Here is a 26,961-nt window from a genome sequence, read left to right as displayed (position 1 = left end):
CGTTACCCTCGCAGTGAAAAATTTTACAAAGACGCTCGGCGTGCCGCTGCACGTCCGTTTCCCTTCAACCCTTCAGCCGATAGGTCAACCCTTTGCGCTGCGAAGCGTCAAGCCCGTTTCGGTCTGCATCTCGTCTCGATACTACCATTATAATAATATAATAGTATTACGTTATCGTAGCGTATATAATCTTTAACAATAGATTGTTATTAAATTATTATAACAGTACCCCGACTATGAGACAATGCTAATATAGTATTACTATGCTTATAATAATATTAGTAGTCATTAGTATTTCTATTATATGTGTAGGTACCCCAAAGACCCGTACTCCATCTATTATTTGCGAGATCAGTTGGCGCAAAAGCTGCCTGTAATTGTCTTATCTAGGTCCCTCAGTTTATTTATTTCCTTTAATCACGAGTGACAATTCAATTTCACTAGCCAATAATTTACCGGATAATCTTGTAATTTCATTCGTTTCTATTTCCCCATTGATAAACCAATCTGAAAGTCGAGATGGTGAAACGTTTGGTGTGACGTTTGGGCCAAATACAAATTTAGATATATAAGCTTTGTATAAGGTGGTATATTCAACAGAGATCCAGTGGTATTAATGTACAACATCTCCAGTTCAAATCGGAGTTTACGACTCTTGTAAATTGTCTGAGACTCACTATCAAGAATACCGACACGTGGCTGTGGAATTTTAAAAAGACACGTCATTATTTTTTTTCTTTGAGCGAGGAACTCTATGGCGAATCTTCAGATTAAGAAAAGAAAAACATTAACGAAGACCAAGTTATGCCAGAAGGATCTATAAAAGTTGGGAATTTGCCTTCACCCTTCGCTTCACCTCCGATTGCTTCTACACACCACAACGTTTCAGAAGAATCTATAAAAGTTGAGAATTTCCCTTCAATAGTCTTGATACGACAAGTGTTTCTCAATTTTCAAACAAGTCCCGACCTAATGTTCCGTTATGACAAGAGCATCGTGCGTTCCGAGCGCAAAGCGTTGGCTCCTCATTGACATAAAAGTGTATCGCTTGTCGTCAATGAAAAAAAAAAAGCGAGTGGTTTCGTAATATCAAAAGTCGAAGCGGACGGTGCGACGAACATGGCTCGTCGTGCCATTAAGCTATGGATGGACAACGCTATCGGATGAAGGGTTAACGTTATTCTTCCCTTGAAAGAATATGTGTCGGGAGACTGTTTTTTGCTAGAAAGCGATTGGTGCTTCTCACGTTCGACGCCCTCCGATCGCACTTGGTGCGCTAAAAATCGGCGAGAGACCGGCTGCACGTCCTGGAGCTTTTCTCGCCGAAAAATACTCTTGACGTTGAATCTCCCGGGCGAACCAGTCGGTCTCTAAACACCGGGCGTCCGTCTACTTGTACACAAAGAGACTGTAAATTATTCGTAAAGTTATCGTAAGACTATTCAGAACGAGAAACTACGCACTAACTTGCTAGTGTTAAAAGTGTGACGAAACAGAAAATGGGGAAAAAAGAACGAGATGCGTGCGTTCTCCTCTTTCATGATTTTTCTTTATTTTCCTTCATACGCTCGCGCTCAGGTCGAATGGTCGAATGCGAATTGTCACCTGGCATCGGATGACATAAATAAATGAATATGAAGTACTTCCTAAATGACTATGAAAAATAGTTTACGTTACGGTCTTATTAAAACTTGAGGTACAGCTGTCGAGAAGGCAATTCGAGGTGCGGCGCGATCGTCCGCTCTCGCATTCGGCGCGATTTTTCGTTCGACAGCTCGTAAAAAATCGTATCAACTAATGGCATTTAGTTTGCTCTACGAGTAACGAGCAACTCGTTCTTCTTCGTCTTCTTCGCTCACTTTTTTTTCTGTCTTTTCTCTTCTCGTTCACGTATTGTAACATCCGAATCGACAGCGGAAGAGATACGGGAGAATAGAGTGTTTTCTTTCTGATTATAAATAAAGATATATACCTGACGACATTTGTACTAAAAACACAACTCCCGTATCGACGCACCGCGAGCGGACTCGCGGGAGTTTAAATCATTTTTCTACATCCTGCGCAGGATTCATTAGCACACTGAGAAAGTCATCGTTAAAAGTTACTACGGTGCACGTGGAGTGCGTGGAAACAGTTGTATGCCGGTAGTTAATGGATTGAACAATTTGCTTTCAATTTCTTATTACAGGAAATACGTAATCTAGCAATTAAATAACAAACTATCTATATAAGTAAAACTATACTCTCAGATTCCTACGTTTCTACGTTTTTAGGCATTTGGATCGCTGAATCGTTAGATCAACGAATAACTGAATCTATGGATTCGTAGACCTCTGCGTGCCTAAATTCTTAGATTTCAATGTTCAAACATATAGAACAGACATTTACATCTTTACTTGTCTATACTCTTTTCGGAGATTGGATTCATTTCGAAATTTAACATTATCATCTCGATTAAAATTCACAGATATCGATGAATAAAATTTGGAAAGTGCAAATATATGATCAGAATTACCTACCACATTAATTGGATATTAATTGAATATATTTGGAATCTCCAAATTATTCCCATTAAAAAAGGAATCAATTCCAAAATTCTTGTTACGAGTATCCGGCTACATACTTTTTCCGACACACGTTGCATAATGCGCGAAAAAAATGGACCGATTAAAAAAATATGAGAAGAGTAAATCGAATTTTCTTTCCACATCACAATAGCTTCATGTCGTATCACGCGCGATACCTTAAAGCAACAATCAATATTATTTTATGATTTGCCAGTAGGATTTATTGAACTCTCTATGGGTTTACTATTATCGTTAGACATAGCTAGTTTGATTTCTTTTCAACTCAATAGGCTGTATATCATAGTTATACTTAAAGCTGAATGTTGATTGCAAATAATAGATCCTTTGGCAAATTTCAGAACAACATTGATCGTTTCGATTCCGGATTATTTATATGTAATCTGTATGACGATCTGTACAAGTTCGTCACAGACTACTGAAGTACAGACGAATCCTCGGTAATATTTCGGCCTATCACTATCGTATCATAAATTATCAAAAGTTATCTTCCCGTCGTCGCATGGCGTAAAAGTCCTCTTAGTGATACCTCCGCATCAAAACCATGAGAAAAGGGGTTTTTTGAAGGAGAAGCATCAAAGGCAATCCTTTGCAGCCTCGTCTTCCCCATAAAACTCAGGTAGAGGAGATGGCTGTCCACACGTCACACCGGAGATGCCGTTTTTTACCGAATGGCCGAAAGTGTTCGCGCAGGCACTGAAATCCTTGGTTATCTCCTTAATTTCTATGCTCTCCTCGCAGTTGGTCGGTAACTTGATATTTGGTACGGAGTATATATTATCACCGCCCATATTGTTCTTCAAACACGACGTGGTTGTTGATGGTCGGCTCAAATAATAATCCTAAATCAACATTATTCAAATCTACATTTCATGCTTCGTACACTGAGTGCAAATTTTTTGCACATTCATTTTTCAATAAAAATATTCAGTCGTAATAAAAGGCAAAAATATCATTTTTCGGAGATACTAGTCTTAAATTTCATAAATCTTACTATAAAATTAAAAAATGTATAAAAAGATAACTAGTCAAAGATACATGATATTTGTAAATGTTTAAATTTTCCAATTATTTGTAAACTCACTGAGGATCTGTTTAATAATTACCTTTTCTGTGTTGAGGGGAGTAGAGATTTGTGTCTGTGGTGTTTGGCTGCAATGCGCCAAGGCTATCAGCTCTTTCTGGCTTTCTCTAGCATCTACTAAGAATATACTCTCCTTCACTTCTTTCGCGTTATATTCATCGATTCTAGAAACAATAATTGAAAACGTAAAATATACACGCGAAGATCTTACGAGACGATTATTATCTCAATATTTCCATTTCGATTAAATCAGTAACTTTTAAATTGGATTTGTGTTCGCTATGCGTTACTTACTTATCGTATATGACCGCGTGCAAACCGAGTTTCTTCAGATATTGTATAGTATCTTTATCATTGTTGTCGTCACCCCAACAAAAGATAATTAATCCCGCATCCTTGACTAACTTGACTTGAGACGGATCCCGAAGAATATCTTCGGTATGGACGTTAATTCCTAGGATATCCGCGGCTAATGCGTGTCTCATGGCCATCGGTATCGTTTGGCATCTCGGATCGTGATAAGTGGGATACTTGGATGTAATGCCTTGTGTTAAAAACACCACTGGATACTTGTTTTGTTTGAGACGGATCATTGCGCAGATATCCGGATTGAACGAAGAAAACACGACTTTTCGATCACCCCCGTATTCTAATACCACTTTTACAATAATATCTAGATAGATGTTGAGATCGAAGGGATGATTGAGTTCGAACGTGCCGTCCTGATGGTAGAAAAATCAATTTAATTCATTATCAACTGTTCGAAAGAAAAGTGCTGCATGATATTATTATTAAAAATATTCTCACCTTCAATTGCATGGTCCACTTAATTTCGATATTGCACCCAACGTGTTGCTCGAGTTCTTGCAGCACAGTTTGTAGCGTAGGGAAGGGCTGATGATCTTCCAAATCCTCGTCAAAAAATCTTGGATTCTTCTCACGGGCTTCAGCTACATGATAAACCTGAAAGAAAAAAATCTTGGCAATGAAACATATGTACATGTAGGATGTTCGCTTAATTAAAGTTGACAAAGTGTAGAAGATCATATTGCCATTAACGTAATGAATGTTCAAAGCGAGACAAACAATCGTACTGGCTTTATGCGAATACACCTTGTAATTTCGTGTCGTTCGTGATATCGTAGTCGCATGCTGTGATCGAAATTGTACAAGATGTGTCGGAAATATTTTGGAGAACTGAGCTGCAGGAAAAAATTAGGAAAATATTTACTGCATCCTTTCGCTTTGATATAACTTTTGAAAAAATATATTTTAATAAAATTTTCCCATTAATCTCTCCTATCAACTCAGTGTTGAAATTCTATCCTCACACTTTGACCTTTCAGAGTGTGAGCATTTCTATGTAGTCGTTGGGGGTGAAACTGGTGATTGACAATTTTATTAAAAATATACAGAATGCCTGGAGATATTAGAAGCAACTTTATGAATGTTACTTAAGCCGTATTTTGCGTTTGCATAATGATTTTACATTAAACCAATCTTATGACTTGCTACAAGCTATTAGATTAAATGTTCATTAAATATATTTTGTTTTGAGAACAAAGATTTGAAAATCAAATTAATCATAGTAGTCAATTTTAATTCATTTATCGGAGTTTCGCTATCAAAAATCATATAAATCTTACAAATGAGAATTGCTTTTATTGTTAGTTGTAATCTACTGGCAAGTTTTATTATCAAAACTCACGCTTGGGAAAAGAGAGAGCAAGCGAGAGAGAGAGATAAATTTATAGATAAACATTCAATTTTAGCTTGTAAGAAAAGCGCAATATTGCATATTAAGGAAGAATATTATTTCTCATAATAGCAATATTTGAGATATTAATGGTTTCAATCGCTTGGTAGCTTTTAAAAAAGCATGGAAGTCAAATGAGTTTATTAGTTGTACGTTTTGAGCGACGAGTTAGCCGGCGCAAGCGATCAACGTAATAGAGCACCTTACCCAACGAGTCCCTCGGGTAACAACAATCCTGTTAAATATTAAAAAATAGACAAATACGGAAGAGCATGTCATTTTTTAATGTTGGTGTGTGAACTGATGGACGTTTACGTACGACATACTCCTGCGCAGTAATCTACTTTTCCTTTATTAAGATAAGAGACGTAAAAAGCAAAACACCGATACACGAAGCATTCCCGAGTGAGTGTTTCCCATCGTCATTCAACTAGACTAGTGTTATCAACTATAATGGATGCATTTGTTAATTAAGCTAGCGGAAGAACGGTAATTAATGAAAAATATAATTTTTTTACTTAGAATATCAAAGATCCAATAATCGCATGGTTGTATATACATATGTATGTCAAAATACACACACACACACACACATACATATATAAAAACGTAGAACATATCTTCTGTTCAGTATTCTTTTTGAAAATCAAATTTGTTGCCTTGTACCATTCGTCTTTTAAACAATGAGAAACAAGTACAATTTTCAATATGTTCTTCCAACGGCTTAATTAATCATACGTTCTAAGAGCACATAATATTAATTTTTAAATATAGTTTAACACACAATTATTTTATATGAATATTAGTTTGTGTTACCAAAAGTATAAAACATATTATAATAGAACATACATATTCATTCAAGACTATGAACTGCCAAATTGATATATTGATAAATTTGAATCATACTAATTATCAACAAAATTGATATACATCATTACAATACAAGTGTAAAAAATAAGTGTATAAAAATTTGTTCAAAAATGCAAGAAATGAAAATGCATGACATAAGAAATATCAGAAGTCATCACAATTAATTAATAATAATGGATCAGTTTAGTCGACCTTAACTGGCACTTGTTTAATAAATTAAAAATAAAAACAGTCACTCTCCGGCCATGTTAGACATTGTACATATTTTAGGTTGTGCCGTTAATTTTATAATCATGACTCAACTTTGTTATAATTTTGTACCGTTCAATTACATATTGCAATGACTCGATTAATTTTTAAGAATTTGTACTTGATAAGGACCCAAACCCGTGGTCGAAACGTCGCTCGTTATAGTTTTTATTTTTAATTTATTAAACAAGTGACAGTTAAGGTCGACTAAACTGATCCATTGTTATTTATTACTGGCAGCCTAAAGGGATTATCATGTTTAATTAAAAATACCTTGAGTAGATGAAGCTGCTCTAAGGTAAGATCCTTAACGGGTATCTCCAGCATATCCATGGCTTCTATCTGCTTCTTGCGCTTCATCGAGATGGATACATAAAAGTCGTGGTAGATTACAGGTATAAGATCCTTCGACAGCTGAACATCGAACTCTACCATGTCTGCACCGTGATATGCTGCGGTCTTCAAAGATGCAACCGTGTTCTCGCGCACATTAGCACAGCTGTAAAGATTGTATTTCCAAATTAAAATATAGTATATCTCATTAAGGATATTTGTTACAAAATGATAAATATAGAAACGTGTTGGAAAATTTGTTTTGAATCCATACAAGTATGTCGAATAAATAGTGTTTAGATATAAATCAACTTACTTCTTAGTTTCGAATTTGAAGGATGTACCCAACCCTCTATGTCCTACATCTAAGCCTGACCAACGCTGCTCCCAATGTTTCGCGTATGAGATGCTCATGTCCCACGGATGATCCGGTATTGGTTTTATGACAACGTATTCCACCGTCAATTGGCCTATAATATAAAAAATTTATTGTAGAGAAAGCAACACACAGTGAGATTGTTATTATAAAATATAAATGTGAATTGATTGACTTTCTAGTTGGTATTTAGCCTTTTGGTAAATTTTTATATAATCAATTAGTATTGTTATCTCGTAGTTTGAATAGAACAAAACTTGAATGTATGAATACATGTTCAAGAATTTATTCGTGCAATGTGTGCGTGACAAAACATCATTACTACAAGATTGAACATCTATCGTTACTATGCTGAATGTAAAATTTTTTGACTTACCAATAGGTCTGTGTTTTGTACTAGTAATAGGTACCGTCAGAAGTCCAACGCTAGGTTGTAAAGCACACGGCAAGATGTAGCTGAAACCAATGTGATTGGGTGGTTCTCCTGGGAAACACTTTGAGCTGTACACGTAGTAGTCCACTAAGTACCCCTGGAAAAACAGTCTACTTAATGCTTCATCGAAAAGACCCTAACACTTTGAACAACACCAATATGTTTCTTTCAATACAATTTTAGCTCATCCATTTTTCGTGCTTGCTTCAATATTATTCACGTTCTATGATTAAGATCAGGTAAATAAGAGAGAATAATTCAGTTTTCTAATTCGAAAGACTTTTGTTCTTTACACTCTCCGTCGCAACAGACAATTGCTATTGTTTCAAAAATTATTTGGCAATAAAGTAGCTTGTTAACTCGCGAATATTCCTCCAGCATACATCCTACTATGTAAACTAAGTTGCCTGAAGCTTCCGGCGTAGAAATTTTGAATCGTTGGTAGACAAGAGCAACAAATTTCTGGTAATCTAGCAATGAATCGGATCAATAATTGCTAAACGTTGTACACTGCCTGGTGACGCGTATTCCGCAACACCTGCCGAGATCATTCAATGTTAAATTTCGACAGAGCGAAATAGAGATAAAGAGATTAGAAAGAGCAAGTCAGCAACGTTTGCAATTCGGATTCAGAAGATTCTGACAGCATAGATTCTGGCATTGGCCGCACAGCGGTGACACGTACAGTACAGAAGAAGTCGATCAGAGCTAGAAAATATTAGTAGTATACTAAAAGGATATAGGAGTGATGGGAATCTCACCATTTTCGACGCACACAGATGGGTATGAGATGTGATAGCGTTGATATCGCAACATTTTTAGGAGTTTACGGAATGGCTGCGACTCGCGTAAATCGAGGATACAACGGACATAAAGATAACGAAACAAAACTTGTTTTGATGGATTCTTGAATCCATCTGGGTTCATCTGGAATTCGAATGGACTAGAATCGCAACTGCTTGTTGTTGTTGTTGTTAAGCGATATTCAATTTTTGTAGCTTTAAAAGCAAACAGAAAGCACGCGAGACGATTTACGAGAGACCAGCCGAAGGATGGGTCTGGTAAGGTGAACGACAATCAAAACCATCATATCTCTGTGTGATGTCATGTGACACAGATGTAAAGTGGTAGGCGATGCTTAGCATCGAAACATCAGATTGCATGTTAGCATCATCATTTGCATCGGAGGTCTTGCTTTTGTACAAGTTGAACAGGTCGTCTTCGTGTTCCTCGGGACCAGACACCGCGCGATCACGTCACTGCTGTCATTTCCAAGGAGGGAGATAGCTGCTGAACAAGTTTAATTATCGTTTACCAAGTAATTCGAATAAGTCGCGCGAGGAGACGTGGCCGGCCTACTCGTGGTCTACTGAAAACTCACATGGTATGGTCAATGCGTATTCTTAATGTGCTCAGCTCGTTTTGTGAATCACATCACTAACCAGTAATTTATTGCTCCAACGTGCCAACGATTTTTTTTTACTTCGTCAGTCATATTACACACGGGTTCCTTTCAAAATTTTGGCACGCGTAAACAATTTTGCATAAAAGATTAAATAATGGGAACGCCAGTGTATTATTTTATCTCGTCGTGAAATCCAAGTACCACATTACACGGAGAGTATCGAAGAAGCGTATGTGAACATCACATCTTTGAACGCACGAAACTGATATAGTTGAATGGTGAAGAACAAAAGAGATCGCATTCGAAAGTGTAATACAATACCAAAATCGCAAGCAATGCAAGCAATAAATCCCAGCTTTTCACATAATAGTGTATATAGTATGATGCCTTGTGACGAGATATATCTACGCGGAAACTTACGATTGTTTCAGGATACCGAACGGCAACATTGAAGATTAAAAATTCGTCTTCATTGTAAGGGCGGCCGAATTGCTCCTGGGACGTGAATCTAGCCTCTTCGTCATTCATCACCTGGAAATATACGTATACCGTTGCTCAGTTTTACTCGCGTGATGATGCAGCAGGTTCAAATGTAAATTGACACCTACAGCAACTTCTGTAATACTGGTAAAGGCGGGTTGATCAACAATGTCTTGTGTATCCATAGAAAGACTATCGTCTATACAGTCGCCTCCAAACTGCTGCAGCTCTAAAGAATTATGCCTAACTAGATTTACAGGTGTCATCTGTAACATAAACGAAATGTCAGTTATCACCTAAAGATAATACTTTTTGTGAAAAAGTCAAATGTCTAGTGCACTCATTTTACAAGTAAACGATTTATTAATATTCTGTTTTTAAATTAAGATGTTAATTTTTTAAAGTAGAAACAGAATAATATTACCTTAATATGAACTTTTTTGTTTTGCAATCGGCTCTTCCAGAGTTTAATAGGATTGTTAAAAAGTTTAAATTGTATCACAGTTTCATCTGTCAGCCAACCTCGTTCGATCTTGCTGTAATTATTATAGTAACCAAATTTGTCAGGATCTGGCAACGTATCATTGTCAAAATTGCACGGCGCTGCAAAATAGACATACATCACTTGTAATATATGTTTTAAGGGTATTATATGTTACGTTTGCAAAGAGTGAGAACAGATCGGTCCCATTTTTCTCGCATTCGATTTTGGCCACGAAGTGGTTCCAGGCAAAAGGTCTCGTCAAGATGATCAGATATGTCAGTCTCAGAGTATACATATTTAACGTTCCAGAGATATCGGGCTCCAAAAATTCCCAGGACATAAGCGATAAAGCCGTCTGGACAGGCACCAACCATTTGTTTCGTATGGAATGGAACCTTTTGATAAATACATACACTCTGAGACTGACCTATCTGTAATCAGCTTGACGAGACCTTTCGTTTGGTACCTACTTTGTGACCATGACCGAATGCGAAAAAAAACGGGGCAATTTGCCTATGGACACTTGTTCTCACTCTTTCCATAATATTTGCAGCATACATTATAATTTTAGAGTCACAGAAATTTGTACAATAAATACGTACTATTTTTCTTAATTACTCGTGGTCTCATATGAGTTTCCCATCTACGGATAATCAGAGTATTGGCTGAATTTTTAGCACCGTTGGACTGGCAAATGACAGCTACAAAATATCGGAATTCGATATTTGCGTCGATAGGAAGAGCAATTTTCTGCGAGAATATTTGTCCATCTCTGAAATATATTTACATTGTAACACATGTAAACGTCATAAATATATTATCATCGTAAAATTTACTTTTCGGACTTTCAATACTAATTAATGGCGGTCATACGAGTTTACCAAGTACTCGTACCGAAGAAATACAATGGAGAAGGGACAGAAAAGATTTTGTGTTGTATTATTGCTTACTCTTCAAATATACCGTCAGCTGCGTTCTCTCCATCCTCGCTATAGAAATCCCCGCTGTTGCTGCTATCTAACAGTACAGGAGACTCTCTCCGACTGTTATGTTCTTGTGACATTAGGACAGCCTGGTTGTGATTCCAGGCACCTAATTCCGGTAGATTTCCAACCACATAAGCCGCTTCATTTTTCTCCAGGTTAGGTACCTTGAAATTTCAAGCAAGTTTCAAATGCGTAGGTAAACGTATTCAGTTCTCTTCTTTTCAATGTTTGCTGACAATATCTAGGCAATAAAATGTCGAAGAAAAGATCTCAGGGTGCATAAATTACCTGGACTCTAAAAATCCAGTCTATTTTAGACCCCTTCATGTCGGAACTTTGTGCGACCGCCACCTCGGTGATGATAAACTCACGTAGCGTTTGTTCGATTTTCTCCTTGATTTTTCCCTCTGAAAAGATGTATTCAATGTATATATTAGTATCCCTTTTTCTACATATACGTATCAGCCGAAATAAGTTTTATTGTTTTTATTTATTAGCAACTTAGGAGCCTATTCTGTAAACGTTAACAACGTCAGTGATAGTAGTTTCCCAAAAACGACCTACACTGGCCAATGTTTTTATTTAACAAACGACGTTTCGGTCCTGGATTTGGACCCTTTTCAAGTAATCTGTTAACACAATTGTTTCTGATCTCATATCGTTCGTTTGGCCAATATCGCTATGTTAATGAGATATTAGTAAAAAAAATGATTGCACTCTTTGGTTGAAGAGTGCACGAGTCGATTGAAGTTGCATTATTAATTGTAAGACACAAGTAAGAGTATCGAGAGATGTGTGTTGGACGAGATGACGGATTGAACTGGACAGTGTAGGTAGTTTCTTAAAAACTACATATCATTGGTTTCATACTACTGGCGATATTAAATCTATTTGTGAGTTAACAACGTCATTAAGCGCTTTGCGCAGATATAATACACCAAAGAGAAGCTGCGCAAAGCACATAATGACACCGTTTACAGAACAGGCCCCTTAGTCACTAATGCTCAGATATATCGTGACGAATCACGATTTGTGACTTACAGATGTTCGTAACATTTTTCGTTTTCGAGTTATTTCATCAGTTTCGCACGATCGTTCAAAACGGATTAGTTATTTAATCCGTAAAGAGCCCAATAATAAACGATAAAAGAAAGTTTTGTTTATTAGCCTAATTAATGCCGACTTAATATTACTCGAGGGGGAAACCGCTGACCAAAATCTTGTACACCAATGCCCACTAATGCCCAGTGGGCATTACTTTATCTTATTATATCTTTGTACTGTCCCAGCAAGGCCTAATGCCCCAAAAAAGCCTAGTAATGCCCAGTAATGCCGTAAATCTGTACACCACAATGCCCTCAGCGGTTACTCCCTCGACATTACTGCAATGAAATGGGACTATACATCAGGGTTGGGAAGTAACGCGGTACTTGTAACGCCGTTACCGTTTTCGTTGCTTTCTTTCGGTAAAGGCCTTCACACATAAAATTCCGTAAGGACGTAAAACGTAAGCATAAGAAAATCGACCAATCATAGTGGAGAACGTAAGGCAATAACGCAAGCAGTAGCAAATCCAATCTGTTGATTTTCTTACGCTTACGTTTTACATCCTTACGGAATTTTATGTGTGAAGGCCTTAACGATCGTTACTTTAGTTCCCTATTATCTTTTACATCTGTTCAATAGATCGCACGCTGGTTGCGCGCACTATTCTTGATTGGACAAAAATATTCCGATATAGGGCGCTGGATGTCAATGTTACCTGAGAATGCGCTGCAAGCATTTATCGATGACTTGCTATACAGAAACTAGTTTAAAGTTTTAATATTGATTATTAAATAACAGCAATGTAATTTTATAATCTAACATCTTACTTTAGCATTTCAAGTAGTGACGAAAACAGTAACGAATCGTTACTTTCTAAGTAACGGTAACGCGTTACTTTTTTAAGGTAACGCTCCCAACTCTGCTATACATATATTGTCACATCATTCTTCATCGCTTCTGTAACAGTTCTGTGGCATCGGTAAATTATGCAAATCAATCACAACAGATTCTATACATTATATTAAAAGAGATTCGCAAAAATGCAGTCACAAACAGCAAATACGACGTACTCGAAAGTGTCTCTGAGAAATACTCCATTGAAAGTTCCCACACTGTATCAACATGTATGACTAAGCAGTGATAAACATTTTATGATGCAAGTCCGGTTACAGACACGTATCCCATTTCGCTCCCTATCTTGTCCCACAGATCAAGCGATACGCGCGCTGCAAATTGTTTCACGGACAGACAATCCCGTGTATAAATATTCGAAACGACCAGGGGTGTATTTTCATCAGAACAGTGGATCGCTACACAACGACCGGACGTCCCCTGGATGGATTAACTAATCCTCGGTATGCTATTTGCGAGAAAGCTCTCGAACAGAAAACGTCTCTCGGCGAAACTGCAAGCTCACTTTACTCCACGGTGGAACGAGATCAACGTTCTGGGACAAAAATCGAGCTAGTATCGCAAAATCTCTCGAGGTCCGTTTCCCCCACGTGGCGTTTTATCTCCGTAGTCAAGAGAAAAAGGGTACGCAATTGAACGTTGGCCGGGGAAAAGACGAGAGACAAGACGAGGCGCAAAAAAAATGGAAAAACAAGCCTCTCCTCACGTCGACGTGGCCGCGCCTCGTGGAGCCGCTCCACAATCGGTGGGGAGAGCGGAGGGAGGGCGACGTTTTCTCTCCCCCCCCTCCCCCCGATATTCTCGGGAAGGCACGATGCAACACGAGCGCGAAGAACGGATAATTGGACCTGGCTTTCTCCGCGGAAGTGTGAGTCAATTTAACGATCGGGGGGGGGGGGGGGGAACATCGGCCGTCGCCGCGCGTGCACGAGTGCGTCCGTCTCCTTCCTTTCCCCTGGCGAGGCCATGTGCTCGAGGACGATACAGACTCCTGGAGTGACGTCGGCCAGCGGCGCTCCGGGTGACGGCGTGTTTTATCCGTAGGCTCGAGCCGCGCCGAGGGTGAAATTCCTTTCAGGCTCTAGCGGTGAGCTGCGTGGGGCGAATTCTCGAGGGTCTCCTCGGTGCGACAAACCGTAACGGGGAAATCCGTCCAAGTGGAAGAGACTATTCGTTCTCCGAGAGAGTGTGTGTGTGTGTGTGTGCGTGTGTGACTTACGACTGGCGTGCCGCACAAACGTGGAACCGTGACTCGTATTCTGCAACTCCCTACGACAGTGTCGTTAACGTTTTGTAATTGTCGTCGCGCAGCTTTTTCACTGTGCGCCATACCTGCGCTGGAGCGAGAGTCTCGCTCGTCGCGCGAGAGCCGACCCTCTCGCTCGGCGGATCCCCTTCTATTTTCCCGCCCGAGAGATCGTTCGTGAAACGCGCAGTTTCGCGAGGATCTCTCTCCGTTCGCCGTGACGTCGCCTCTGATAATAAGCGTACGCGTTACTTACGACGTGGAGGAGTCTCGACGGTCGGCGATCCCGTCCTCAGAAGCCCGTCGTCGTTCCCTCGGCCGCCCTCGGCGCGATCTCGTCGCCGCTCGCCGTTCGACGACTCGCGCTATTTCACGGACGCCTGCGGCAGTCGTTCCGGATGCTTCGCGATACTCGACATAATCGTGACGCGACCGTAGACCTTGCCCCGCACGAGACGCAATGCACCACACACGCGCGCACGAGCGACGCGACGTCAACAGTGACGGTGCCTGGGCATAGGAAATGCACAGCGATGGCGATCGGCGGACGACGGCGCTGCGGTGGTGGCACGGTGGAGCGCGTGAGCCAATAGAAAAATTCCTTCCAAGAGGGAGGAACGTGTCCTGACGACACTGACCACCGAAGTCCCTAGAACTGGCCAATTTCACAAGCGGACGCCGTATGAATTCCCTATTAGGCCGCCGCGCCAAAAATCAAAGTAATCGCTCGGCACACAGCTGGTTTTCCATTTCGAGCATTCGAAAAATGTAAAGGCCGAAACACAATGCCAGGCAACAGACAATAGGAATAGGGAATAGAATTTCTGACACGCTGGATTGGTTACAAGAAAATTTCCGACGAATCCAACGCGTCGAAAATTCTATTCCCTATTCCTATTGTCTGTTGCCTGGCATTGTGTGATAGGCTTAGTGGCGGGATTATGATGAATTGAAAAATTTTGTGTATGTAAATTTTATGCGTTACAATAAATAAAAATTTTCAATAATTGAAACACCATTGCAACGGCATATTCCTGAATCAAGTAAAAAAGTCCTGTACTACTTTTCCCTCCGACAAACAGTTATCGAGAGATTATAAGCTAAACATTCCGGAAGCAATTTCTTTTCTTCGTAATAATATTTCAATATCATTTGTGTCTGCGTTAATATTGTAATATTATTGCGAAAAAAAGAAATTACTTTTGAATCCACTAAATCGATTGGAGATTAATTAATCATTGAGCGCAATTACACACATATAAGATGTATATTAATATTTTATACATTTTTAGAAACGTGCGTTGTGGTTTTCGAAAAAATGGTTTTTCTAAATATTATATTTGACATTCCCACACAGTAAAACAAGTTTCAGAAAGCTTTCCGAAAGATAACTTGGAAATTAATATTGAAATGTAAAATTGAAATCATTCAGAAATATCTTTGAAACGTTTCATCAAAATCACATGTCATTGAAAGCTTTCCAAAAGATACCTTGGAAATTAATATTGAAATGTAACATTGAAATCATTCAGAAGTATTTCTGAAACGTTTTATCGAAATCATTTATGATCCTTCTCACTGAAATATTTCAGAAATATATTACGAAATATTTCTCTGAGAAATGTTTCTATTTTTCTATTTCTATAAATGTTTCTATTTCTCAGAAATATTACGAAACATTTCAGAGAAATATTTCGTATGTAATCTCTAAAACATATATTATTGAAAGCTTTCCAAAAGATACCTTGGAAATTAATATTGAAATGTAATATATTATAGAAATCATTTAGAAATATTTCTGAAATGTTTCATCGAAATCATTTATGATCCTTCTCACTGAAATATTTCAGAAATATTACGAAACACATTTCAGAGAAATATTTCGTACGTAATCTCTAAAATATATATTATTGAAAGCTATCCAACATATAACTTGGAAATTAATATTGAAATGTAATATAGAAATCATTTAGAAATATTTCTGAAGCATTAAGAGATATTTCTGAAGCATTTCAGAAATATTTCCGACGCATTTAAGAGATATTTCTGAAGCATTTCAGAAATATTTCAGAAACATTTATGATATCTCATCTACGCGGACATTTCATGTATCTGAAGCATGTCTGAAATATTTTTTTGAAAGGTTTCATATTTCATTGACATCTTCTTGAGAGCTTTCTGAAATATTTCGGTGCTGTGTGGGTTATATTATATTTAATAGTAGTATTATTACTACTAAGTCCAATTATAAGTTATAGTCGTTGGAAAGTGAATATCTTTTTGCGAATTAAACTTCAGGACTGAAGACAAATTACAAAATTATCTTTACGTTTATTTAATCTTAAGTATTTACTTTACTTTATATCATGCATGTATCAATAGATATTTGATATTATATAATGTCCAGCGCGGACATTTGATATTGAAAATTGGAAATGCGTGACACAGATCGAGTCCCTCGTCAACATTTCGTATATTTCGTAGTTACTTGTATATCTCGTATCACAACCTATATTTACATTCTATATTTAACGCACGGATATCCAGTGTGCAGATCTTTATTATTTTATCATATGCAACCTCGGTAAGAGATAAAGATGTAAAAAACTGAAAGCCTCCCTGAAGTGCTCATAAATGCTCAAAGTGGAAATAAAGAGAATTTAATTAAGTCCTGCTACGTGTTACTTACACACTTCTCTTTTTCTGAAAGGAGCACACGTGAGCGACGCGTGCGGTGGCAACAATAGTCGCGATCGTCGCAAAACCCCTTCTTTGTCAGACGGTATTTGCGATGTAAATAAAATAGGAGCGCAATGAATACGTTGAACCAAGCCTTCATTCCTCATGCGTGATGCGCACGTTGCATCGCGAGCGTTAGTTTGCGCAACGTGCGCATCACGCGGTTTGTTATACCGATTTAAATCGAAAGCGCACGCCGAAACGCGGAGCGAGAATGCAGCCAGATGGTACCGGCGTGGTGTGCCCGTGTGATAAGGGCGTATCGAATTACGCGAGGGGCTAAAAGTGGCGCGAAGAAGGATCATTAAGGTCGACGTGACGTTTCAGCGAAACGTTTCCGGGAAATTCTGCAGGAAGTTTACGAAAGTCTCTCTGCCCTACCCACCGCCTGGAATTCCCCGTGCGATAATGTACGCTGAAATCACTTAGAAAGTTCAGACTTCCACACTCGGGGACGCCAACATCTAGATCTACTTTTCTCGTAAATAATAACGAAATAGTTAATCAAAATTATTATATCGGATTGTATTAGAGAGAAAGGGAGGGAGAGGACATTTTTTTTCAACATAAAAATGGACCTGAGATATTTCGATTTTATTTTTGTGAAATTCTTCGGATACCACACCACGTAAACACGATAAGTTAAAAAATGCAGGAATATTTGCGCGACGCATGCCTTTTTAATTAAGGTTCGACGAATATTAATATTCATCAGATTTTTTAAAACCCCGTCAGACATGCTTTATGAATATTGAATTCAGACCGATATATATGTTTAGGCGGGTTTGGTTTCACGATTGAACAGGTTGAGACCTTCGCGAGTCTCGCGGTGGCATCAACTTTATTCGAATCACCAGCGATTCGTCGATGATACGCCTGTAAACTTTCGTCGCGTTTTTATCTCTTTTAACAGGGGCCGCATCGATATATCCTATAGTCATCGCGATTGATCAAGCGCATTTACGGCCACTTTCAAGAACAATTTATCACCATTTACGCATTATCCCGGCGTCTAATAATATTTGCCATCGTGCCGTTACGCGCATCGGCTTTACGTCAAGTGTCGGATTAATTGTGGACGCGACATGGTGAGATCGTATTTTTCGCGAATGCTGCTAACAAGTTATACAGAAAACACGTCGGATATCGGCAACTTTGAGCGCGGCCGATGCAACGAACAAACATGTTTAATCATGTTTTCGTCATGTTAACATTTTGCTTGCCAATGATAAACATAATAACATAATTAAAAAAGTCGAGTTAATCACATGTTTGCCTCGTGCACAACGTACAAAATTCTCGCACCGTTTTATTGCAGCGAAAGCTGCTAGCAGTAGGATAAATACTTTAAATGTGTTATATTTTGTTAAGTTTCCCTCTTTTCTCTATCTTGTTAAAGAAAATCCACGGATGTGCAAAACACTTTACGGAGTATCAAATTTTACCAGAGTCTAATTTTGGAATCTAACAGTAAGAATTGTTTAAGCTAACAATAAATTAAATTCGACGTTGATAAGAATGATCACGAGAGTCAAGCAAGGATTCTCTGCTAACAGCTAACAATTGAGAGTTTAATCTTGAAGAACGAGCCGCCTGCTATCTGCTATTTGAAGTAGCAAACTCCTCTTATTTTGCGTCGCTTGTACAATACTGTAAAATTTGTCCAGGTTTCTGGTGCGTTCGACTTAACGTTGAAATACCGAGACAAACATCGGCACTTTTTCGCAGTTTATATTTCGCGCTCTATTTATATAAATTGTGCAAGGTAAGAAATCTTGTGATGTCGATAATATTCGGCTTTTGGCATATTTTAAACGGAGCCCGTGGTCACAGTAAAAAAATATATTTCTATTATATCACATGTTTTCATATGCGCCTTTTAATTATTCTTATTTTGTGGCGTAGAATACTATATTTATGAAACGCGGAACATTTTGCAACGGTCCGTCACGCTTTTTGCAACGCGATTCCTGTTTAGACCTCTTGCATTTTTCGTAAGCAATTTAACGCGTTAAATGAACTGTTATTCCGGTTTTTGTTGTTGACTTGAAACGTGAAATTTCGGGAGTTTAAAATCGCAATCAAATTTCAATGGCCAAATCATATTCATCCGTAAAACTTTTCTGTTATATTATTATTTAATATGGTTATATATTTAATATCTTTGTACTAACAATAAAACGTATAGATAAAGTTTCATTTTTTAACGTGATTTTTGTGGTTCAAAGTAATTTAAAGGTCAATATATTATTATGTGGTTGAATTTGTTTTTTTATAAACTACAGTACTGCGTTAATAAAAACATGTTGTTTTATTTAAGAAAATGTCGATGACCTTGAAATTTCGTAAAAGCTGACATTAAAAAAAATGTCGCTTATCAGAATATTAGTTTATTTGAATCGGACAATTTTCGTCCTTTCACATGTTTCATATTATCAAAGGAAACAGAGATATTCTACGTGCTTAACTTACAGAAAACACCCTGTAGAGAAGGAAAGTGATTGATTTAGAAACACATGCGTAAGAATCCATTGAATTTCTATTCTTTATCTTTTTGTCCACTTCGAAACGTCCATTCGTGTATCCAAGAGACTGTCCCGAAAGACTAATATTCAGGTAGATGAACCATTTAAAAATTTATAGTACTTGAAATATAACCATATTGTCTTGTAAGCTCAACTAAAATTTTTCACGTTCTAACGTTTTCATAGAAAATTTTTTCAAGAGGATTCTTTCTTTCCCTTCCCTTTCAGCAGAAATACGTATTTCTACATATAAAGATATATCAACATATATGTTGATATATCTTTATAGAAAATTTCAAACATAAATACTATAGTATTTATGTTTGAAATTTTCTTTTCCCAACAGTTAAAATATCTTTTCAAAGATCTCTAAGTTCTTTCATGCTGCGAGAACAAATAATTTCATTCAAAGAAAACGATAAAATTATATAAAAAGAAGAAGAGACGAAAAACTGAATAATGTTTGTTTACTTGTAAATCCTTTATGTCCTATTTCTTATCGTTTCATAATTTCTTTAAGTTCTTCAGATTTTCAAGATTAAATATAAGTATGGTATTTGTCGATAAAGAACCATTATATTTTTATTTAAATTTTAGATTTTCTTGTATCTTAAATACAATTATAACGACACACATACCGTTCCGTGTTTCACAATTACATTATATAAAAATATTGTTCTGTTTGATAAAAATTAAGATAGATTTATGTCGACATCGAGAAGTTATGCCTTGTTAAAGTGAGTTAAATAAATCGATGATTCATATGCCCTCACTAATTTATTTCTTTATGTGTCTATACATTCTGTCAAATCAATACTGGGAATCGTTCATTAAAAAAGTCCGCGTAAAAGATATGAAAAAGAATTATTTGTTGTAAGTCGGTACCAATGTACTTAATTGTCACGTAAAGTTTTGGCGTCATCTGTCAATCAGTTTGTTTATAGCTGTTAGTTTTATTAGTGGACCTCAAGTATGCTCTGCGATTTTTTAAATGGATAAAAATATCGAACAAAGAGTTTGCTTCAAATTTTGTGTTGCCAACGAAATATCTTGTGCTGAATCGTCGAAAATGTCGAAGAAAGCCTACGGTGAGTCAGCTTTGTCGAAAACACGAGCATACGAGTGGTACAAAACATTCAAAGAAGACCGAGAAGTGGTTGAAGACTTGTCTCGTTTCGGTCGACTTCAACATCTTCGACTGACGAAAATATCGACAAAGTGAAGGAAATGGTGATGGAAAATCGTCAAACAGTTAACAAACAATAGTATCTGGGCGTTATATGAGGCGTTTGAGAGAGAATGTTCGCCGGAAAAGGCCAGATTTGTTCAAATGGGGCCTATTTTGAAGGCGACAACATTAATTTCGATGATTAAACCAATATTTTGTGTTTTATTGAATAATTCCCGGTATTTATTTGACAGAATGTATATCTGACATCTACAAAAATGCAAGCGCATATTAATCTTTTCTCAATGGAATTATAAGTCTCGTATCTGTTTATGGCAGCCGCGTTAGACGAAGAATTTGGAATCGGAACACGGACGTCCGCTATCTGTATCTATTTCGCAATTAGGAGTCTGACACGCAAGGGATTTCGAAATTCGCTGTTACACAGTTTGCAAAGTTGTCTATAACGATCAGCTGCGAGCTATTTTCTCGTGACAGTTCAAAGTCCACTGCGAGAGATTCGTCCGCTCTCGTATTTATAGCGCATCAAAAATCGTCTAAAGAACGTTATGACGTCTTGTCGGAAAGACATTTTACCGTCTTACGACCTAACTTATAATGTTTGGGGCGTCTTACAGGTGTCTTATTTTAATTAAGTTAGACGATCACTTTTAGACATATTGTAAAGTGAAAATTAATAATAGGGAAACAAAGAGCTAGCGTTACTTAAAATATATAAATCGACATACATATAAATACTTAAATATTTACATAACGTGGATAACAATCTATGTACGCCTACAGAGATCGGTTTTGTTGCTAGTAAAGTAACGTAAGTGTTAATTCATTAATATACCGATGTGTCAGATAATTCCAGTTTCTGTCTCGTATTCTTCTTTATAGCAAGCTGACGTCGTCATTTTGACGTCGAAATGACAATAAATGACATCGGCTATGCTGCCTGGTTTGTCTGGGAAACACACCGCCACTAAAGCGCGAGTTCGATTTTTCGTGCGATTTTACGTGCCGCCTCTTTCGCAAATATAATTTTTCCGTAGAGGAATGCGAGAGAGTGATACGTCAAGATCGCCCGAGCACCTCGAGGATACGTTTTATTTCTTTCAATTGCCACCTCAATGTTTCTCGACTGTTTTTCTCACGCGCTAACGAGAGCACTGTCCGATTTATCCCCCTCCGATCGCCGTCGTTTCTGTTCTCTGCACTCACCTGCAAGAAAGCGCACGTGCTAACTTCCGGCAGGCTGCATTGCGCACCGAGCTGCGACACTGCAATCGATCATCGCCAATTTCTTCGATCCGAGTCGATGTCGACGCAAGTCTCCTTTTCTTTTTTCAGGAACGAACAACACGAGTTTGTCTGCGATCCGATTCTCCGGAAAAATTCGCGAGTCGCGAACGAATGTGAGAAAAAAGAAAGAAAAAAAAGAGAACAAATAACACGCCGATCGCCTCGAACGTACTGGCAAGAACGAACGCTCGAGTCCTACTAGCTCACGCTCCTCGATCGCTCGATTCGAACGCCCGGCGTTCCGCTTCCCCTCTTCTCGCCTCTACGATTGCCCGTGGTGACGTTGACGTTTCTGCAGCCTTACGAGTCTATGTCCGCGGAAGTGCGTCGGGCCGCCCTACAGGGCTGCCTATAGGGGTATCGCGACGCAGGATAGCACCGGAATGATATCTTTGAGAAAGTTTTGATGTTATACAGAAGAAAAGAATATTCTTCTTTTGAACGTATGTTTAATTTCAACGTGAAAATCTTGAAATGAGATTTGCGTTAAAGGAAGAAAAACTTACTTGAACGAAGCAATTTTGATATAATTCCATCAAGAAAAATATATGCTTATTACTTAACAATAATTTTCTCGAATGGGAAAGAAGCAATATTGGATAGAAAATGGCATATTTTCAACTCGAAGATTGTAATGATTAAAATAATTACATGCATTCTTCAAGTGACAATTATATTATATTCAAATAAGACTGTGATATTGGAACGTAAGATTATGATTATGATAATTATTATTAAGATTATTATAGATTGTTGCGTATATACAAAGCAATGAACGCGTTAGTTTGAGTATATAAGAGTTGATCCGACACTTCTTTTTCTGTGTACGAATATATCCTGCTCGGAGTCGTGGATGTCGATACATCGATGTCTCCGGTCGGAACAAAGGTCCGATACCTCGGTATCTCGGTGCCGGCTGATACACGCCGAGTGCGTCTCGGCATTAGAACACTTGCGTAACCGCTGAAAAAATACCGCGCACTTCTTTCGCCCGGGATTCGGTTTCGGCGTTCGACGACGATCGGAGTTGGGACGATAATTCTGATAAGTTCTCCATTGTACTCCTGCAGCTTCGATATGCTTATTTACGACACGTTGTTTTCCGACTTGCACGGCGCTTATCACGGGAAAAATCCAACCGCACAAGCCCGTGCGGCATTTATCATCTCTTTGCGCATTCCGCTTGCGCGATAAGCGCCGATAGCGAAGCTACGTCGACTCGCTCTGCGTTTTGTTGCCCCGTTGCATCATTTACATCCGTGTCTCTTTGGAGGATTACGAAACCGTCGCTATCTCGAGGCCGTTTCGTAAAAATGTCGAGTGAGACACAACGTGAGTCACTTTCCTCGGTGCTGTCTAATCATCTCCGATTATTAATCGTTAATTGAACGTTGCATCTCTTCGCTGATTTGCTGACGATCGGTCGTATCGGTGATTAACAAAACACTTGACATCGTTGTTTTTCTTTCTATCTACATGACTGAACGAGTGACTCTTATCTCGCGAGAGAACCATTGAAAAAAGCTAATTGAACAATTCATTTCTTTGCCATAATCGACAAGCAGAAAAAGGTGAAGCGGGTCTATTTTACATTCTGGTGCGCATGCATTTATATTGCCAACAGTTTTATTCATCTTTCACACTGGTAAGCAGTAAAATCGTCGTGGCAACAAGTATCACGCATACATCATGCGTCGTAAAATATCCGCCTTGAACAAGAACTACGTCGTTCACAATGGACAATTCGGTAAGAGTTACTCAAGAGATTCGCAAACGCGAGCTACAATTAATTAAGTTTGGTAGCATAATTTGACAGCTGCCGATGGCAGCGAAAACTGGTAGATTCCAAAGTGCGATTAAGAAACTGCTTATCGTGCTCTCGGTGGACTCGTCGGAGGACAAGCACGTGCTGAATCAGTTAGATTATTCTCCCTCACGTGCGATTTGAAACTACTCTTACTCCACATTCGCGGTGTCAAAAAATATTCGACACATATTTTCAACTGGTTTAAACGTAGCCCGGAGGGAAGTCACTTTGAGTTAAATATACGAGTGGCAAGTTGTATAACATTGACACATAATGCAATTTTTGGTTTTTAACTCTCAATTATTGATTTTAAATCTTTAGTTTATCATGTATCTACACTTACATATTACATATTTAATGATATTTAATATTTTTTAATTGATCTGTTAATCGGAAATTAATTCAGAAGTGAAATCTTGTATAATACTCATCCGCTTAATTCTTTGAAAATTTTGTAATACATTTCTCTTGATTTTTTAAAGTTTCTACATTAAATATTATACTAATTAAGTCTTGTTTGAAATTATTGCAAGAAAGGAAAAAGCGGACTTTAAACCTTTCGAGCAATATCTCCTCGTCTCTTCTTTTTCTCTTATCGCGTATATAATTTATACAGCGGTTCGTATACAAGTAAAAAAAAGTCTCATTTTCTCTATTTAATCTCCTACCGTTTGGCTTCTTTTCGTGACTCGAGCAGAAAAACTCGAGGCGATATCGGTATAATAGCATGCTACAAATAAGATAACGTCTCCCAAGGTCAACGCGAAGAAATTAATTGGTGAACAGAACGTAACCGAACACTGGCGTGTCTCGAATAGTCGTCTGTTGAATTCATCCGTCGCAATCGAGTCGCGGAAGGAAGCGATTATTTGATCGTGTGGACACGCCGATGGGCAGGAAGTCAGATTAGAATGTAACGAATAATGGCATATGTGTTTCAGAATTAGTGACGGATTCATGCAAGTTCTATTGCAGAATCTTTGTCATAATTTCCTTTTCCTTAATAATTTATTTTAGTCTTCCGCGCAGTTTGTTCGGAATTTGCCGATTCCTTGAAATTGTTTTGACAAAACAAGACAATACGATACTTTCGACTACGTTTGCTTGCGGTTGAGAAGATAAATTGCAGTTGAGCATGAAAAAACAAATAAATATGTCACGAGATCAATAATTCCGCCTTCAAAATGTATACATACATATATCAATTTTAAACATGTAAAAGATTTTATAAATATTTGAAGTTCCAAGCGCCAAATTTCCAATGCATAAAAAGTGCCGAATGCTTCCATTAAATTCTGGATGCGCCACCGTTTGCAGTGTATAGTTTATTTGCTCTGACAACAATGGGTCACTGCATGCCAAATTTATTTGGTCCAGCTTCAGGTACAGTTTTGCTACACTGGTGTTCTGAAGAAAGTATGTACCAATAACAGTATTTTTGATATATTTGAAGCGATTCACTGTTAGTGTTTATTAGGCATTAGATTTGTTTTATAAAATCAATTTATAAATGAAATATTAAATAATTAATTTTTCTTTTTATATTACATCAATAGCTTTAGAAAAACTATTTTTAAATTGTTTTTCTCGTAACATAACTTGTCATAAGATTGAGAACCCTCCCTCCACTCATTTTAAACAGTTATAAGTTCGCTATTAGAATATACTTTCTTCCGGGACACATTTTATACATCAAAAAATAAAAAAATATCTTCACGTTTATGAAAAGTATTTTCTTCACGTGATCTTTTTCTCATCGAAGAGCATAATTCCGATTACGAAGAGGAACAAAATATTCTCAACTGACGTATTATAGGGACTAAGAAAAATAAAGTCATTTCGGAAGCATGCTCTTTGATCGCTCGTGTAATACAATTTCATTTTTCTTATAAATATGTGGTGTCTCTGCTCATTTCTATTGCTGTGATCAAATAGAATTTCCATAAATTTTGCTTACTGGTCAGTCGAAAGGATTAATGATACAAAATTTAGGTCATAAATTACTACAGCAAAATGGCAGGTTTAAAGATTTATAAAATAAAGAATTGTAAGATGTTAGCTCAAATATCTTTTTACAATTCTTCATGTAATAATATGCGACTGTATTAAGTTTTCTTTTTATAAAATACCGATTCAATATTGTGATTAATGTAGCACGTTTAACATTTCACACAGCATCGTTGCATCAGTGGTGACGTGATTCATTAGAGACACTGTGTACGTAAGTCGAACATTGACACGTGACGTGTTATACATATACAAGTTATGATTGAAAGCACGTGATCACACGTTGCGTCAGTGGTATCACGTGTTTCTTGGCATTGTCAATAGTTTATCGTGGGTGTGTGTCGTATCGATAACATCAGAGATATATTAAATTGTACTTAGTATTACGTAATAATTATGTACAAAAGATATTTTCTAAACTTTGTAAGAAAAAAAAATACGAAGCTCAACGATGTCTAATATTAAACATACTAAGCATAAAAATATGGAGCAACGAACTATATAATTGAGATTTGCGAGATCCATGCAAGCAGACTCGACACGTTAAAAGGAATAACTAGAAAAGCAGTTTAGTTTTCTTAATTTGCACAATTAATTAATTAGATCCGGAAGTATTTGTATGTTTTTCAGTTAAATTAAAGTGACGAGATCTCATCTCGAGAGGGTAGGGAGGAGGCAGCGTCAAATCGTAACAATGCATTAATAGAAAAGGAATAGATAAGATGTTTAAAATATTCAAATCAGTGTTCGATCTTGCACAGATCAGAAACGGATTTTCTTCGATCTCTGTTATTTGGCTTACTTATTTTCTACGGAGTCACTCGGCGTCGTAAAGTCGTTCCGCAATAAAGCAGATATAGATCTTCCGCGTGTCTACCGTTATAAAGAAATAAGGCGAGCTTTGTGTAGCGTAAAGGCTGCACAGTGGTTTCCGCGGTCCCTTTATTGCACGCGTATCAGCTGCAATAAACGAGCGAATTACCGAAGTGACGGTACAAATCCCGCCGTCTTTCCTTGCACAAGATTCGAAGAACTTCATAGCTTATCTCGACTGTGCCATTGTTATCGCTACGATCGATATTAGTACTGCGCGTTTGTTGACGATTAACTCTTCGCTCCGTTGCATTGTATCTCATTAATTACTTCGTGAGCCAATAATAA

The 26,961-nt window shown here is 37.7% G+C and overlaps 1 protein-coding gene across 2 annotated transcripts; it reads right to left on the bottom strand.

Moving 5' to 3' along the window:
* Positions 1-1,527: 1,527 nt before the first annotated feature.
* On the bottom strand, positions 1,528-22,220 carry LOC105562446 (glycerophosphocholine phosphodiesterase GPCPD1-like). Of its 2 annotated transcripts, none has more exons than XM_012013298.1 (14): positions 21,906-22,220; positions 11,330-11,448; positions 11,006-11,205; positions 10,658-10,827; positions 9,996-10,174; positions 9,700-9,837; positions 9,512-9,622; positions 7,630-7,783; positions 7,194-7,347; positions 6,818-7,043; positions 4,477-4,632; positions 3,964-4,391; positions 3,692-3,833; positions 1,528-3,427 (listed from the first exon to the last, which is right to left on the bottom strand). In XM_012013298.1, exons 2-14 carry the CDS (start codon positions 11,366-11,368, stop codon positions 3,161-3,163), a joined length of 2,364 nt encoding a protein of 787 aa, XP_011868688.1. In that variant the 5' UTR covers positions 11,369-11,448; positions 21,906-22,220; the 3' UTR covers positions 1,528-3,160. The 2 variants fall into 2 exon arrangements, with proteins under 2 accessions (XP_011868688.1, XP_011868687.1); XM_012013297.1 differs by lacking the exon at positions 21,906-22,220 and adding an exon at positions 14,503-14,811.
* Positions 22,221-26,961: the final 4,741 nt, after the last annotated feature.

The sequence above is a fragment of the Vollenhovia emeryi genome, unplaced genomic scaffold (assembly GCF_000949405.1).
Source record: "Vollenhovia emeryi isolate VEMERY1.0 unplaced genomic scaffold, V.emery_V1.0 DF939188.1, whole genome shotgun sequence".
Taxonomy (NCBI): Eukaryota; Metazoa; Arthropoda; class Insecta; order Hymenoptera; family Formicidae; genus Vollenhovia; species Vollenhovia emeryi.
The sequence above is the reverse complement of the archived record's forward strand: the minus strand, read 5'-3'. Positions and strand labels throughout refer to the sequence as shown.